Source organism: Tiliqua scincoides, chromosome 3, assembly GCF_035046505.1.
Source record: "Tiliqua scincoides isolate rTilSci1 chromosome 3, rTilSci1.hap2, whole genome shotgun sequence".
Taxonomy (NCBI): domain Eukaryota; kingdom Metazoa; phylum Chordata; class Lepidosauria; order Squamata; family Scincidae; genus Tiliqua; species Tiliqua scincoides.
Genome location: NC_089823.1, coordinates 10,586,086 through 10,604,167, shown reverse-complemented (window position 1 = coordinate 10,604,167; position 18,082 = coordinate 10,586,086). Strand labels below are relative to the sequence as shown.

Here is an 18,082-nt window from a genome sequence, read left to right as displayed (position 1 = left end):
TATGCTTTTACCAGTGATAGTAAATGGGACTTTTACTGGGTAAGTGTGGGCAGGATTGCAGCCTAGGATTGCTCAAAATATTCCTGCTTGATGATGTCACTTCTGGTCATGATGTCACTTCCATTGGGCCCTGACAGATTCTCATTCTAAAAATGTGGGCCCTGGTGCTTAAAGCTTGAGAACCACTGTAGTGTTTGGTAAAAGGAACAGACATCCTTGCTTAGTATAACTGTAAAGAAGATAAACAAATTCTTGGCAGCATGAGAACCAATACACAACTTCCTACAAGGACAAAAACAAACAAACCAAGCAACCATTGCTGTGGACGTTGATAAAATGATGCTGTATTAGAACATTCTTACAAAATAAGTAAAATTACAATGAACGTCATTTCCATTTCAGGCGAATATATATAAATATGTACAAGACCATCTGCACTGAAGTTCCATTAATTCCTCTTGATACATTCAGCAACAGAAGTGCTCCACCAAAGAGCCACAGAAGTTGGACATCAACAGGTGAAAAAGGCAGATGTTGTTTTGACGAATACAAAAAAATAAAGGTCATTCGCATTTCCTTTTAAAGCACGAGTAATGGCTGGTGTCGGAGGGCACCAGAAAAACAGCCCCAGCAGAGGGTCCCATTATGTGTGAAAGCTACATTTGACATTTCGGACATATCAAGAGGCAGTTTTGCCTTTCCAAGCAGGACCACGACAACTACAAAAATAAAGCACCATTGGAAAGGGTCCATTAGCACCCTGGACCTCAGTAAGATGAGGAGAAAATAGGAATTTAAAATGTGTACATGTGTGTGTATAGAGCATAGGAAAAAACCACAATGAGACATGTTCTAATTCCACTGATTCATGCTTGGTCCACACTGAGTGGCATAGCTAGAGGGGGTGCAAAGCACTAAGTTTTGCAGGTGCCCGAGCACGCCATGCAAGCGGCCCCTACCCCTCTGAACCATTCTGAGCAAGTGGGAGAAAACGGGGAGGGGCCACTTGCACAACAAGGTGAGGCTCCCTGCAAAACTTAGTGCTTTGCACCCCCTCTAGCTACACCACTGCACACTGGTGTAAAAGCACAGCCATTTGACAAGAAACTACACAGTGGGATACAGCTGGCTGGTTTGGTCTGCCTGCTGCAGCTGAGGAACAGCTAGACGTTTGATGGCAGGTTCCAATATCTGTCAAGGAACTAAGTTGCTGAGATGGCACAATTTGTAAGAAAGGGACAGTGACAGGGTGTGCAGATCTTTCCCCAACCACGCCTTTCCCTGTAAGCATCTTCCCCAGCCCCCTTTCACCCCAGGGGTTCTGTTCTCCCAGCCACAATCCACCCTCATATATCAGATATGTACCTGGGAACCACAGCAGAGGGAGAAGTATTCTTGGGGGGGGGGGGGATGAATTCTCCCCTGAAACAGATTGGGTTTCCTACACCTGTACCAGCTGCTTAAAGCCTAGTTTTGTCCTCTGTTGCAATCCAAGTGAGGGATACAGACTGTGGCCTGGTGTGAGATTGCTCTCTCAGGGTCTTCAGGGGTCCTTTTATTCCCTTCCAGCACACTGTCCCCAATTTGCAAATGACCTTGCAACCATTTTCTTTTGCTGCTTGCTGGATGGAAAGGACACCAGCAGAAGGTGTGGACAGGCACAGTCTCATGTTGCAGTCTAGGGCAGTGCGGAGGCCTCAGCCACTTCAGTGCAACAAACAATTTGGGCTATATTCACAGCAGAACTTTAATTTCAGTCATTATTGGGAAAGGAAAAAAAACTGGTCCAAACAGTGGTTTGATCAATCAGTTGCAAGTGGTTTATCTATGGTTTAGAAAATATTCTCTCTCCAGACTTGATTGTCTTATCTGCTAAGAAGATCTAGCAAGGTTTATCTTATTCTTCATCCTCAAAGCTTATTTCCATGACTATTTCAGCACATGACAGCTGTGGAAGAGAAGCTAGTTAATCTAGAATTCACCTAAGAAATGCTTTGTGCATAGAGACCTAGGACAGGGACCTAACCATGTAGCAAGAAGTGGAAGATGTGAAATAGAAAGCTATGACTGTCCTGTACAGCTTTCCTTGATGGGCTCCTTTTCTGAAGTACAAATGTGTTTTACCATTCTAATGTTCCCAAAATCCAATTCCCAAGACTGCAGTGCGTCCTATAAAAGAAGTGTGAGATTCAGTCCTCAAAGTGGCTGAAATCTGGACTTGCCATGTTCAGTTGTGAAATGTCAAGCACAACTCTCAACATAGAATCACAGTGATTAGCAAGACAACCCACAGTGCAACCATTTCTGCAAATTTCCCAACTGTTAAGGCAAGAGGGAACAAAGAGAGAGAGAGAGAGAGAGAGAGAGAGAGAGAGAGAATAGTAACATATCCCTCACAAAAAGCAGCACTAGAGAGGTTTCAACTCAAATAAATGCTACTCCTGAAATCAATACTACCATTTAGGTCTGTGGTACTTGGCAGTATCGCTTTAATGAGATTTAAAAAAATACAGCTCAGTGTCTGCTTCTTTTACGTACTCACTTCTGCCTGTATTGACTGTGAATTCTGCTCTGCTCCAGGGTCCAGACAGCCTTTGGGCTACTATTCTTGGTATCAAAGTCATTGGAGATGCCAAGACCCTCGATGCCCCTTCCCTGCTGTCTCATTTCTTCCTCCTCTCCACAGGTATCACTGGGGAATCCTCTTGTGTACTACTATCAGTGCCCTGAAGCTTCCTTCTACCAAGTCAGGCCACTAGTCTATCTAGCCCAGTATTGGCTGGCAGCAGTGGCATCACTAAGGTTTGCATCACTCGGTGTGGTAGGCCAGTGCATCACCCCTCTGATGGACCTCCTCCCATGCAGTGAGCGGGGCAATGCCCCAGTCAGTTTGCATGGTGAAGTACCATCACCCATCCCTGCTGGTTTTTCTGCTATAACTTTTGATAGAATAGATATATTTCAACATAGTTTGTTTTACTGCATTCTTTATGAAATTACGCATCAATTGATATATAACATGATGGTATTATTCAAAAATACCAAGATTTTAAAAATTTTGGTGAGTAGTGGGATCACCCCCCTGTGCATGCCACCCAGTGAGGCCTGCACCCCCTGCACCCCCTTAGCAATGCCACTGGCTGATAGCATCACTCAGCCCTGCTCCCTGAGATCTTTAATGGAGATTTTAAGGACTGAACCTGAGACCTTTGGAATGCAAAGCATGTGCTTACCACTGAGATAAGGGCCCACCATTATTAAAAAAGAAGAGAAAATGGAGGGCAGCATCAATAAACTGGGGGGGGGGGGTGGAATAAAAGAAACTGCCTCAACTGGTTCTGTTAAGTATAATTAGGACTGAGACTTTTTTTTCCTTTGTTTTGCCAAGTGCCTTGTATGGCTGTCTGACCAAACTTTGTTCAGGACTTCATTTATTTACATAGCTGTTTTTACCCTTGAAAAACACCTCTCCTTTTCCAGAACAGTTTCTCAAGGGTAAAAAAAAGGTATCAAAAATACAATAAATTTTAAAAAAAGTGCTTTGAGACAAGATTCAGCCAATCAGCATCAGGCAGAACCCTGTTCTGAAAAGGAGGAAGGGGCCTTCTGACATATGCAAGGATAAGCCAGTTAGCACTATGCAAATTCAGCCTCTGCTGCAAACTTGTTATGTCTATGGCTGAAACAAATAAAACCTAACTGAAACCTAAGTGAACCAGAAAAAATTGGTCTTCCCTGAGCTCATACCAGGGGGAAAAGGCTGTACATCTGGTGAATGCACTTCTATGGCAGACTCACTGATAAAATTATGGACATCTGGATGTGCTGTAAGATTCTTCAGTGAAGACCTCATTCTGCAGTGGTGCACTCCCACAGAATCACGACCTACACCCAGCTCCGAATATGATAGTTTACTGAATTAGAGCTGCTGAAATCTAAGATATTTGGTGAGGACATTTTCCTTCAGGGTTAACTCAACTCATTCAGAGTGTCCACAAAGCAAGGCCTCTACACAGGAGCACCAGTTCAGGGTTTTCCTCTCTTGTGTTTTCGCCACAAAAAGTGGACAAAACAGTGCAAAAACCAAGCCACGTGTACATTTGTGTTTACCACCTCCAGCTTCGGCTTTCCATCATTCCAAGCAAGTATAACCCAATAAGCGGCAGTGATGTTGTTTGGAAGAAACCCAGGCCATCATCGCTGCTATAGTCAAACCATACACCCTGCCTTCGATGGGCACTGATCCAAGCTAGGGCAAGTTGCCGAACTCAGATATGTAACAACATGCACTAAGAGCAGCCATAACCCTCCTAGTATGAACCTGTGCAGCAATGCCAAAAGATGGGCAAAAAGACAGAAGCTATGCCATGACAATTGTGATTGAAAGCCACAAGAAGAAGCAGCTGAGTGGTGGAAGAGAAGGGCAGGGTTAAGTGCTTGTCAGGGCACCCTAGTATCTAGGACCAGCCCGACTGTCTTTGCCAAACACACATCTTCTAGCTGTGCTTGTCAGCTGAACAGAAATTACTTTCACAAACAAGATCCCCCTTCCTGTTAATTCCCACATCCAGGTATTGATAAAACAGAATTGTGCACATTGGCAATATAGAGAAGTTTGGCTTTACCCTACCCCACCCCTCACCCCAGATAAGCAATCAAGGCCTTTCTGGGATGCTCGTGGTCTTTACCCATTCCTACATTCAAGATAGTTGCCTTTAATCCAGTAACAAATCTGTGCATATTTGAGGGGTGTGATGCGAACAGCCACATTGAAATCTTGGGGGGAGCCATTGGTGTCTACCCACTGGTGCCCTGAAAATATCCCAATAATTTTGCGTTCCCATTTGTGGTCCTGTCTCTTCCACATCCGCACGTAAACTCCAGAGCCACTAGCTCCTGGCTGGGCATCGCACTGCTGGTACAAGAGATCATACGTTTCATCTTTGACGTCACAGAAACGGTAAACCAGGTTTCCAGGTCGATCGTTGTCATAGCCGGAGAAGTGAATCCTCCCTCCAGGCAACTGCCTTGCTGGTGGACTCACCCCTATTTTCATGAATTTTCTTTTGTGGGGTTTCTTAAGCTCCAACAAGGCATAGTCATAATCCATGCCAATGTCATTGGCATTCCCTTTTATCCATCCTTTGGGGACATGTGTTCGTTTAACTCGGATCCACTGGAATTTCATTTTCTCAGGTTCTGGGGAGGTGCTGATATTTGCTCCTTTGCTACCATCTTTCAGCTTGGGCCTCAAGAATCCCACACGTAGTTTCTTGGCTCCCTTGACGTAACTTTTGCCATCATGAATGCAGTGAGCTGCTGTAAGGACATGCTTCTCTGCCACCAGTGTCCCCGTGCAGCCCGTGGACAACTTCACAGAGGTAGAAAATGGGTAGTTGAGCAGGAAGTCCTTCCCAAAAATACTAAACCTCGTGTCATAGCCATAGATTTGTCTCTTTGTCCGAGATCTGCTCCGCCCCTCTGCACCACCACCTGTAATAATGTAGATGCCAACTTCTGTCTCAGTGCGAGATCCGTTGAAGTACAAAGTCTCATATGATAAATAGTCTTTCACCTCTTCATAAGTTGGGAGCGGGGAACGCTTGTGGCAAGATGGGCCACAAGGTGACACCACTTCTAGTTTGGCTTCTGCATCAAAGTGTGGTTTGTCCAAATTAATGGTCTGTTGTGGCACAATGACTGGGACCTTGTAGGCTGGCCAGGTTGGCTTCCAGTGGGAATTGGAAGGTCTAACACCTTGTACAGTCCACAGGAGTAAGATAAAAGCTGCCAAGCCCATGCTGACCATCAATCTGCAGAAAGGAAGTAAAATGCTAGTTATTGATGGGCAAAAGATGAGTGCTCAATTAAAATGCTGATTTGTTAGATAAACAAAGCTCCTTCTGCACAGTTACACTACAGGTTTATAAGGACATAAGAAGAGCTCTGCAGGATCAGACCCAGGGCCCATCTAGTCCAACTTCCTGTATTTCACAGTGACCCACCAGATGCATCAGAGAGCATTCAAAGGCCACAAGATACCAGTACCTCAGTGGTTACGCCTGGGGGTGTCGAGATACACTTGCTGGGGTGTCGCAGGGGTGTCGCAGGCTGCCCAGTGCCTGACAGCAGAGCAGGTAGAGGCTCAACATGGTGGGCAGAGCCGCAGCATGTGAAAACTGTGCAGTACGAAAAACCCTGCCACATGCCCCGACCCTCTTACCACTGTTCAGAGGCTCACGTTTGGCCTCCAAACCCGAAAGTGAATGGTCGTGATGTCACAACATGATGCATTTTGCATCATTGGCACTCGCTTCCTGTTTTTAAGGGCATAGCAGTAGCTGTGTCCCATTGCTACTCCCTTGTATTGCCCTTGCGTGATGCTAGTATGATACCACTATAACTGTCATGACTTCCTCCTAAGTACACGGAGAACCAATTTTACTGAGATGCAGGGGATTTCGATCAGAGATCCCTAGTCCCCCTTCACAGAACTACAGTTCTGGTACTCTGCAAAAGAGGAATGATTGTTAATTCAATTTAAATCTGTAGGGTTGACAAGCCCTGGGCTTTGGGGGGGGGGGTGTGCATTACAGAATTTTCAACTAATGTAGCCTCTACCTTGCTCAGTAAATTAAATCCCTTTCAAACCCAGGCTAATGTTTCTCTTCTCCAAACATAGCTCAAATGGAAAAGACTATATTCATGAAACGATATTGTAAAAAATGTATTTATGACCTAAAGGCAAAGAGATCTACAGCAGAAGTGACTAGCAAGCACCAGAGTATTGTCCAGAAATATGCAGAACTTGGATTTATTTGAAAATTAGCCAGGCAGCTGAAGTACTGCAGAAGCCAAAATATTCCCTGCAGGAAGGGCGGAGGAAGAGCTTTCCCACTCCCGGTAAGGATTATTCAAACAAATCATGGCTATTAGATGCAGCTTATGCATATTTAAATCTGGCTGGGGTTAAACCAATAAAGGCTGGAGCAGCTTAGCATCATTCTTGAAATACCTCTAAGGAACAGAATACAACCAGCCCATCTAGAAGGTGTCTACAGCTGTCCACGGAATAATGGTCACCCAGGCTTTTACAAAGTGGCCCTCTGTGCCCAAGTCCATTTTCATGGTCAAGCTTCCTGCAGCTCATGTCAGAGTGACTTGGAAACTAGCCAAGCTGCTTCCCAAAAATGCAGAAACAGCTTGGCTTATTTCCAGGCCAATCTGCATTTCAGCCCCCCCTACACCAAGTCTGTCATTTGCAATCAGGGATCAGGAAGGCTTGAAAGACTCTGCAATCCCCAGCTTCACATGGTGGTTCTAGGCAGAGGAGAAGACTCGCTCATGAAATGTCACCCCCCTCACTGATTATTTGTGGGACAAGAGGGTCTTTAGCAGTGGTTTGCCATTTGCCTCCCCCCCCCCCAAACTGGGTATTTGAGGAGCTGCAGCAGGGCTTCTGAGAAGAATTTTATCAGAGGGTACTAAGTTTCTTTTGGACCCCTTTTGGGGGTACAAAATTTCTTTTCGGTCCATTCCCTTCTCCATTCGATCATAATTTCATACAATCGTTGGTTCATAATTTCTACAAATGATGATATATAAAGCTAAGTAAGCATACACAAAATGTGATTGTTTTCACACAATATATGCTGACATTTTCTGAGATCCTAGGACATTTCCAGCTCCCCTTCTTTAGAATCCAGGCCCCCTTTTTTGACCCTAGGGCCTGGTATGATATTACCCCCTACACCTCTCTATCATGGACTCTGGTGAGATCAGAAAATGTAAGACCCCCAAAAAATTTTTTGGGTCCCCTCCTTTGGCTCCTGAGCCCCCATTTTGACCCCAGGACCAGGTACAATGTACCCCCTGCATCCCCCTCTCATGGAACCTGAGCTGCAGCCTCTTTATATATCCCTACTGAATTTAGTAGAGACACGAACAGGACTAGTTGCAGATTCGAGGGGCCAAAGCAATCTCCAGTGGGCCCCCATCTTGGTGAATGGAGCTGTAGCTCAATGGAAAAGCACATGATCTGCACTGCAGAAGGTTCCAGGTTCAATCCCTACCATCTCCAGCTGGGATTGGGAAAGGCCCCAAGTCTGAAACCCTGTGGAGAGTCACTGTGGAGACTCTCCAACAATACTGTGCTAGATGAACCAATGGCCTGATTCAGTATAAGACAATTCTCCATGTCTGGTACAGAAGACATACCTCCTTCTGTCTTTTAAAGATCCAGTACCAATATTACTGGAAATGGCTAACCAACTATATACATTCAGGGCTGACAGACGGAAACAGTGTTTGATTTTGTACCCAGAAGAAGACAGACAGGGTGGAGATGGGTAGACTTGGTCCACACAGGCTGTTCTGCCTCTCTCCAACTTTCTCCTGAGTCAGAATATAATTATAAGGATGACAGGAGGTGTGCTCCAAGTTTAAAAGAAGAATGACATAAATCATAGGGACAATGACTCACTGTCTCGACTGGAGCATCAGACTAGGACCTGGGCTCAATTCCCCACCCAGTCATGACATTCACTGGTTGCCTTTAGATTAGACACCAACCATCCTATAGAGCTGTTGCAAGAACAAGGGAAAGTATGTACCACCCAAGCTCCCCAGAAAAGAAGGGCAGGACATAGATGCAATAAATACAAGCTGACCAAATGGGATGATGGAGGTGAGAACATAAGAACACATGAATCAACCTGCTGGATTGACCAATACCTGCATGGAAACTCATACACAGTCAGATGCCTCTGGAAGCTCACAAGCAGGACTGATGATGGAGATGATCTTCCTGGGGTGTTTGGCCTGAGCTATACTGCTTTTGAATATGGAAATTTCAGTCAATTTCCAAGATTAATAGCCACTGACAGTTTTTGATATGATCGCTATTTATAGGCCACTTTTCAATCAAAAAAAGTTCACTTAGAGTGCAATCCTAACCAACTTTCCGGCACTGGCATAGCTGTGCCAGTGGGGCATGTGCTGCACCGTGCAGTTGGGGGGCAGTCACAGAGGCCTTCTTAAGGTTAGGCAATGTTTGTTCCCTTATGTCGGCACTGGAAAATGGGTTAGGCTTGCTCCCATAGTGGTTTATATAGGAAAAGGAATGTAAAAATGCGTTCCTTCCATTCTTTTGATCAGTCCTTTCATAAATCCAGCAAAATAAACGACTACTTGCCATTTTCTGACAGTGAATAGCACACTGTCTTGCAGACCCATAGCTTGGGTATTAGTGCACTTGGGGGTTCTTCACCATATGGAATTTAACAGTATTTGAGAGCGGTCAAATACTAGGTGGTCAACTGACCCACATCCCAAAGACACATTGCACATACTTCTGAGTGAAATACAAACAGCCCTTTTCATCTCCTATGACTGTGCCACAGAAAGAGAAGCATTGCTTTTTCTGCGCGTATATATACCATGAATCACCTTTTAAGACAGTCACCCATTTTTTATGATCTTGTGATTTTTTTTCCAACCCAAGGAAGTTAATACTTAGGAGGTGTTTCTTCCAACCCACTAATTAGAGATCATTCCTGAAACATACAGTGTATAAATTGTGCAAGAAGAATAGTCTCCATTACATTTTGCAGTGAAAACACTTTTTCCATGCGGCAAGAAGCCAGAGTGATTAACAGGAAAAAATAGGAGGAGGAGATCGAGCGTCTTAAAACAAATTACAGAATGGGAATCCAGTTTCTCCACTGCCAAAACCTCCAACAGCTTTCTTTGGCTGTGCAACTTGTTAAAAACACCATCAAGGTAGCAGAAAAGACTTTAAGGATTACAGAAGCCTCGGTCCAATTTTAAACACAAGCTGTATACATTATGCACAGACTGTGGGGATATTGCACGGAGCTCTCGGGTCTGTTCCTTTCCCAAATCCCTGCTAATTTGAAGATTACAAGGGGAGACATGCTGGAAAAACTGAACCAGGTTGCAATAGTGTCAAGCCCAGGGCAGCTGCCAACACATACAGTAGACACAGCAGGTATGTTGGCACATCTGCTAGAGTGTATTCACATGCCAAAGTAACAGAATCTGTGTGTTATTTGTTACCAGCTGGTAAAAATCATTTAAAGAATTACATATTCCTGTTTACATTTTCTTTAAAAAAATTAATAATAATAACTTGGGTTTTCACTGTTCTCCATTATGAAGATTGATGGCAGAACTGGGAAGATAAAAGGAAGGACTTTCTAACATAGCGCATCATTACTTTATGGAAAAAGGAGAAGACAATCCTTCCCATCAGTACATCAGATGAACTGGCTTTAAAAGGGGATTAGACAGGATGGTGAAGAAGGAGGAGGAGGAAAAAGAAGAGCTTTATCCATGGGCATTAGTTTGATCAAACCTATACACTGAGAGAGACAATGGCCAACCAAATATCAGCTGCTGGGAAGCAGCAGAGCTCTCGATTCCATGCCCTGTTTGTTGGCTGCCCAGTAGTGCAGTCAGAGAAGGGGACCAACATGGTGTGTACACCAAGTGCCTCAATGTGCCATGTAAGCAGCCCCTCCCACTCACCTTGGGAGCCATTTGGGGCAAAGCGCAGGTGACCCCCTCTGGCTACGCTACTGTAGCTGCCTAATGCCATCTAATTGGCCACTGTGTGAAGCAAGTTGCTGCACAAGGCGGACCTCTGGTTTGATCCTGGAGTGCTCTTCTTACATTCTTCACCAAAAGCCAATGCAAGGCAAGGTGTCCGCCTACGCTTTGATCCCACCACCCAGAATGGCTCCGAAGGGGAGGGGCCGCTTGAATGCTACAGTGAGGCATCCTGCAAAACATAGTGCTTTGCACCCCCTCTAGCTACACCACTGACCCCATTAGCTGCCCTGAGCTTCTTGGAGGAAGGACAGGTTATATATGGGATAAATAAATTCCTCAGATCAACAGTGTGGTTTGTGAAACAAACAAACAAGGACATCTAATCCACTCCAACCAAATCAAGCACTTCAAGGTTCTAATCTAAAACATTTCAAGGTCGTATAAGCAGGGTGTGCTGCATTTCAGTGCGAAGACAGACTTCCAAGTCCCATTGATGTCAGCTGAAAACGGGCAAGACCGAAGCCCTTCTGAGATCACTCCAAACACAGAGAGGAGAGCATGGGGCCATGCCCATTGACCCACCCCTGACTTCCATGCGCCTGCCAGCTCCATTCCCAAAGTGCCTGCATGAAAAGTGGTGCCTTTGTACACACAGCTGTGTGCACTGAGATGTCCTTTTCATGAATTCAGCTGAATGCAGGGGTGTGGCCGCTGCATCCATCAATGCGGGGACAGAACTAGCAGACCCCCGCTCTGCTTCCTCTTCCTTGCATTCAATGGATGTGCGAAGGACAACTTCTGAAAAGGGCTCCAGTCAAAGTGAAGCACGCGTAAATTCCTTTTAGGCAGCCATGCGAACAAACCTGCAAAATTACTGGCCCATATGAGCACACACACACACACAAGTTAGTTCGTCTGCCCAAATATATGGGAATTAGCCATTTATAGCCAAGAAGCTACATATGTAAATCACAAAAATTAAAGTTTTTAAGACCACAATTATTCCTACTTTGCTACAAGGCTGGTCACCTGGAGGTAATTCACAGCCCAATCCTATCCAACTTTCCTGTACTGATGCAGCTGTGCCAATGGGGCATGTGCTACCTCCTGAGCTGGAGGAGGACAGTCATGGAGGCCTCCTCAAGATAAGGGACTGTTTGTTCCCTTACCTCAGGGCTGCATTGTGGCTGCATCTGTGCTGGAAAGTTGGACAGGATTGAGCCCTCATACTCTACAGGTGATTAGCTAACTAACTGTAAAGTATACAGTACAGGCTTTTAAGAGAAATCACCAATGTGATGAAGTCCTCTTGCCATTGACAAATTAAAACCAACCCCTTGCCCACAGTCACTATCGCTAAAATTATTACATTATAATCACACCTTCATCCACAAAGTTTGCAATTAAAGAACTAAAAAAAACCTATCTTTAAAAATCCTGATTGCAAATAGACAAGAGTGGTTGAAGCCCCAGTCATGTCCTAGCACTGGGAGAACTAGATACCATCTCCCCAGAGCAGATCCATCAGGAAGGCTACAGGTGGCCTGGGAGAAGAACTCCCCCAGTTCTTCTCAGGATCCCAGGACCCTCCGTTACTACCATGACCTTGGGAGGAACAGCTCCCCAGGATTCCAAACCGAGCCCTTTTCAGCCTTACTGGACATCCCAGGCATTGAAGTTGCATGAAGTTCTGCATGCAAAACATGCGCTTGACAACTGAGTGACAGCTCTCTTCTTGGTGCTCTGGCTCAGAGCCTGCTCCCTGGCTCTGGCCCAGCTCCTGGCTCCCACTTGATAGCTGCCTACAGCTGGGCCCTGACACAGGCCACTTCTGGGTGAAGAGAGCTTTTGTCTCCTTAAACCACCCTTTTTGTACTCACCATCACAGCAGTAAGAGGGTGAATATTTCTCTTAACTCTTTCAACACAATCTAATAAATTCTAGCAACAGTGAGAGGAAACGTCTCCTATTAACATATGAAGGGAACCTTATTAAGGAACATACGCACCCTTATTAAGTAACATGGCCCTTGCAAGCTTGAGAGCTTAACCCAATGATTTAACCCAATCATACAGGGTCTTCAGGACTGGTAAATCTCACTTTACTGATCTAGATTCCCAGAAGCTTCCAAAGACATTACAACAGTCCAGCTATTTTGCAACCAAGGAAGACTTTACAGCTGGTGGAAACAGCTAGTATCTCCTGGGTGTCACCCAATAAAGCAAGCATTATTTTAATCAGCTGTTTTCTCATGGGCTGCACAACAAATCCATGCTGGCATTTCCAAAAATGCGTGTTGCACATAATATCCTATCCCCCCCCCCCCCCGGTCATTTATGCTTTTTACTTCATTAAAGCATAAATTACAATTTGGCACATTTGCTTCTAATCAGTGTTGCGTCTGTAGTCATCAATCAGAATCCCCAAACAAAGAAAAGTTGGTCTATTTTTGGTCAGATGGAATGGGGGGGGGGAGGCAAGGCAGCTAGCTTGGGTGTGCACTCAGGCAAATAGATAAGAAGTTAAACATTAATTTCTCTCCAGGAAAATAGCTTTATATAGTTTTAGAACAGCTTAAATAATGCTGAGGGCGAGCAAAATTAAACTTGAGAGTTGCATTCTTGGATTCTTTAACCACAAGCATGCTCCTTTCTGATAACTCTGTGCCAGAGAATTTTAGTGTTTATACTGAAACGGCAAGCTGTCTTTAACCAGACATCGCTTCCCACCCCCTTACTCCAAACTAAACTGAAGCTGGAAACTTGCATCTCATTGTCACCAGCAGCTAATGGAATGATAAACCTGTTTCTGGACAATACCAAGTTTAGGATGCAGGCAGGGCCTCAGAAGTTTGCATGTTTCTCCACACACTGAAAAGAAAAACCCCAAATCCTTGCCCATCGAAAACTAGCATGTCTGGATGAAAGCAAGGCAAAAACCCTTCTTCCTTGCATCTGATTATCTCTATGCAGGGAATATTTCCAGGGAGCTGTGATGGGCAACAGTTGACAGATGCCCAGATAGATGCCTCTTATCATGCATAAAGTGTGGGTTGTCTCTACTTCACTGTCATTCAGTCTGATCAACTTCACAGGGTTGCGAAAGTAAAATGGGGGAACCTATACTAGCCTGAGCTACCCAAAGGAAGGGCAGGGTCCAAATGTGACAAACAAATGTCATGTCCAAAATGGCCATAAGGACTGGTCCAAAAGCATGACCAGGTGTGCTGAGGCACTGTATCCGACACTCACACAGGGTCAGCCCAAGACCTCCTGCCACTTGAGGTGACATGCCAAATGCTACCCTCCCTTACATGGTGATTTACCAGTCTCTGCTCTTCCCTGGAAAAGAAAGAGGAGGGGAATAGAAGAGAGTGTGGAGGAAAGTAAAGTGACGGGTTGCTAGAGCATCCCCCTTTTGTCCTCTTCGTCCCACTGCCTTTTCCGCTCCAACCCCCCCCCCCCACTCTCCTCCACACTTCCTTCTTCACTGCACCCCCCATACATTTTCCAATTTAGGAGTGGGAGGTGGAGGAGCAGCAGGTGAAGCAAGTGGGCAGAGGAAGGTGGGTGACCTTTGACAACCTGCTGCCTGAATTGAGATCTCAGTTGGCATCCTGAACGGGCCGGCCCTGCACCCCTACCTGACTCCCCTACTACAGTAAATGCTGTATGATTCCCCCTGGCTACTTCATCCGGCTTTCTTGCTTTCTCCATGCTGCTGGTTTCAGCACTATACCAACTGTGGAGGGAGCTGCTGTCCGGACCTGGCTGCAAAGCTTTGCTCTGACAATCACTTGCAGAAGATAAAAATTATGCTGAAATCAATGGAACTTTTTGCTATGTGAACCTAGGGATGGGGGGGGGGGAGAACACGCACATGTGAACACCACTTTGCGTAAGCATCCCTTGCGCTGAAATTTCATGTGCTCAGAAGTCATAGCTGACTGGGACTGTGACAAAATAAGCAACGCTGCACAGAATTGTGTAGGAATGGCACCACTGTATATGAAACTTGCACAAGTTTCTTTTTTTACTGCAGTTATGTCTTTTTGTTAGCCATGGCACAGTGTAATCATATTAAAATGTGTAACATTCCTGCATGATGTATACAGTATAAACACAACTTAATCTTGGCATAAGAAGCAGACTCATAACATTAGTTCAGTGGCAAAGTTAGAGGGAGTGTAAAGCATTAAATTTTGCAGGGAGCTTCACTGCAGCATGCAAGCAACCCCTCCCCCTCGGAGCTAGGTGGTCACCTCCATTTTGCTCCCCCCCCCACCTGGAATGGCTCTGAAGGGGAAGGGAGGGGCTGCTTGCACACCACAGTGAGGCTCCCTGCAAAATTTAGTGCTTTGCACTCCCTCTAGCTATGCCACTGCATTAGTTCACCTACTCAGTGTTGTATACACTGCCTCTCCAGCATCTGAGATTCCCCAGTCCTCCCTGCAGGGACTGAACCTGGGATCTTCTGTATGCAATACAGATCTACAGTCCTTTTCTCATAGGAAAGAGTCCAAACTTCTCTGGAAAAAAATGCTTTTAGAGCCCATGTTCCAAAAGGTGGCAAAGAGTTCAGGATGCAACTATTTGGATTAAGAGCCAGTGAATTCCAGCCCAGCTGTAAACCAGTGCCTGCGGAACAAGGGTGGAACACAAGGTTTAATTTGATCCCATCGTCTTGGCAAGAAGTGTGAACTGGGACACATTTACTTTGTCTCGACTCAGCCAGGAACTCACTAGGTGGCTTTGCGCAAATCTGAATTTTATAAGCTTCTATGCTGGCCTGCTTTACAAGGCTGTTTGTAGGGATTACTGAAATAATATCTGCATGCTGTAGCAAGTAGGACTCCCGGTGTATTGCACAGCAGATAGGGGTGCAGATAACATGATGGGCAAGAAACTTAATATAAAGCTCCATGTACAGTATATTGATGGGACTACGTATATATGTATATACATGCATATATGAACAAACAGCCAGGAGACACTGGAGTTTTGCCTCATCTCCCAATTCAGTGGTAAATGTAAAGGTACTGGAGGGGATTTCTGAGCTGCAACCTGACAACTGTACACAAGAAGCACCTTGGTTGCCTACAATGTTCCATATAAATACTATCATCTGAGCATGTGCAGAGTGCCTTGTTCTTGCTACAGAGTAACCAAAACCCATTCCCACATCAGGAGTTAGAGAGAAAAGGTCCCCAATCACAGAGCGTGCCTTGAGGGGAGCTTCTTCCTGAAAGCTGTGGCCAGAACTTCATTTAATTAAGCCCACTGCTTGAGCCCCAGGATCCCAAGACCAAAGAGATGATGGAGCAAAAAGTTGGATGGAAAAAAGAAGGTTCCCACTTGCAACACAGCAATGTTACAAGCCCAGGTAGCCTATGCCCCAGAGGTGTTTCCTATAAGCAAGGAGATGACCAACCAGGTGGACAAGAAATGGGCAAAAGAGATTAGGACTGTCCCAAAGACAAGAAGCTCAAGTCAACCATGGTCTTCAATTCCACCCTGAAATGAAGGGGTCCTTCTAATCTCATGCAGATCCCAGGGGACCCACAAAGAGTAGTCCTCTCCCCCATCCCAAAAAGTAACTTAGGCTGCAAAATTACCTGTAACTTAGGTAAGTGTAACCCACACTTACCTGTGAATAAGCTCCATTGACTATAATGAACTTACTCCTGAATAGACATGCATAGGACTAGGTTTTTATTCTGGAAGTCATTTGTCAAATGATACATCAGCATCTCATCCAACCCAGTGGCGTAGCTGGAGGGGGGGCAAAGCGCTAAATTTTGCAGGGAGCCTCACCGCAGCGTTCGAGCGCTCCCCTTCCTTCAGAGCCAGGCTTCCCCTCTGTTTTGCTTCCCCCGCCCGGCATGGCTCCGAAGGGGAGTGGGAGGGGCCGTTGCACGCCGCGGTGAGGCTCCCGGCAAAACTTAGCGCGTCGCCCCCCCTCTAGCTACGCCACTGATCATACCCCAAGCACTGGCCCATCGGGGTTCACGCAGCCCCTCGCTGGCTCTGCATCTACCCCATAGGCTCGTTTCTGACCACTCTCCTGGGAGGAAAGCCCTTCGCAGGGCGAACCTCGGGAGTAAGTACCCCGGGGGGGGTCCGTGGTGCTTACCCTGGGGCAAGTGTGCACGGTTCTCTGTTCTTGGGGGGGGGGGTGACTTACCGCTTCATCTCTGAGCAGGGATGGAAGGGATCCTGCGAACTACTTTTTAAAAAAGTTTTTAAAAAGTTTTTTTAAAAAGCCAGGCAGGTGAAGACGGAGATCGCAGGACGTCCAGGGACTCAGTGCTGCTCGTCCCCCACCGAAACAGCCCGTGGGGCTGGCAAGATTTCCATGCCCAACTCTTGGGGGGGTTACACAGATGCGGAGTGGCCAGGGCACCGCAGCTGGGCTCTCCCCGCAGGTGCCACCTCCGGATCCGCTTGCTGCCTCTGCGAGCCGAGGCTCAGCCCCTATGTAAAGGAGGTAGAGGGCTGGGGGGGGGCAGGGAGAAACTTCCTTGGAACTAGCCAGCCGGCACTGCAGCGCAGGCGCCGTGTGACTCAAGCCACCCCCTTCTTTCCATTGAGAGAGGGCCCCTCCCCTCAATAAACAACGCCCCCCCCTTGTGCACACGCCCCTCCTTGCACAAACAGTGGTGGCTGCGCGCAGCCCCCTCCCCAGACCTCCAGATCTCAAGGGGGGGGGGACACAGAGATCTGTTGCAGAGTTCAGTCTAAATGGCAGGGGGTGCTCCACTCTTTCTCAGAAGCAAGGAATTGGGGGGTGGGTGGGAGAGAAGGGAGGCATCCCCCCATTCATTCTCTCTCCCCCCCAGTTCCCAGTCCCAAGGGGGGAAACTGAGATCTGCTGCAGAGTTCAGTCTAAATGGCTGGGGGGGGGGTGCTCCCCTCTTTCTCAAAAGCAGAGAATTTGGGGCTGGGAGGGAAAGAGAGGCATACTCCCATTCATTCTCCCCCCCCCCCGCTCCCCAGTCCCCAAAGGTTGTGCTTCTTCTCTGCCTCCTGCTGTTGCATTGATTGCACAAGGGCTCCAAGTGCCCGGCAGGAGTGCCCAAACTTTGGAAAAGAGGAGCCCGTCCCCTTTGGCTTCTCTGCTCAATAGAGGACAAAAAAGGAAAATCTCTCCCAGCGGTAGCAGCAGCCGCTCCAAAGTTCAGAACACAAGGATGGGGGGCATTCCAGAGCTGAGAATGAATGGCCTGTGGAATGCAGGGGCAGTGGCGTAGCGAGAGGGGGTGCAGAGCACTAAGATTTGCAGGGAGCCTCACCGTAGCGTGCAAGCGGCCTCTCCTCTCTGGAGCCATTCCAGGTTGGGGGGTGGGGAACAAAACAGACGTGCAGTGAGACTACCTGCAAAACTTAGGGCTTTGCCCCCCTCTAGCTATGCCACCATGCAAGGTTGCCTTCCCAATGGCCACAGCAGGCACAGAAAGAGTGTGCGATGACCACGGAGAAGCACACCTTTGCGGCTTGCATTGTATCCCAGA

At 46.6% G+C, this 18,082-nt stretch overlaps 1 protein-coding gene across 1 annotated transcript; it reads right to left on the bottom strand.

The window, feature by feature from the left end:
* Positions 1 to 320: 320 nt before the first annotated feature.
* PRSS23 (serine protease 23) lies at positions 321 to 17,057 on the bottom strand. Its single transcript, XM_066622109.1, has 2 exons — positions 16,756 to 17,057; positions 321 to 5,813 (listed from the first exon to the last, which is right to left on the bottom strand). The coding sequence occupies exons 1-2, from the start codon at positions 16,761 to 16,763 to the stop codon at positions 4,685 to 4,687; spliced, it is 1,137 nt and encodes a 378-aa protein (XP_066478206.1). The 5' UTR covers positions 16,764 to 17,057; the 3' UTR covers positions 321 to 4,684.
* Positions 17,058 to 18,082: the final 1,025 nt, after the last annotated feature.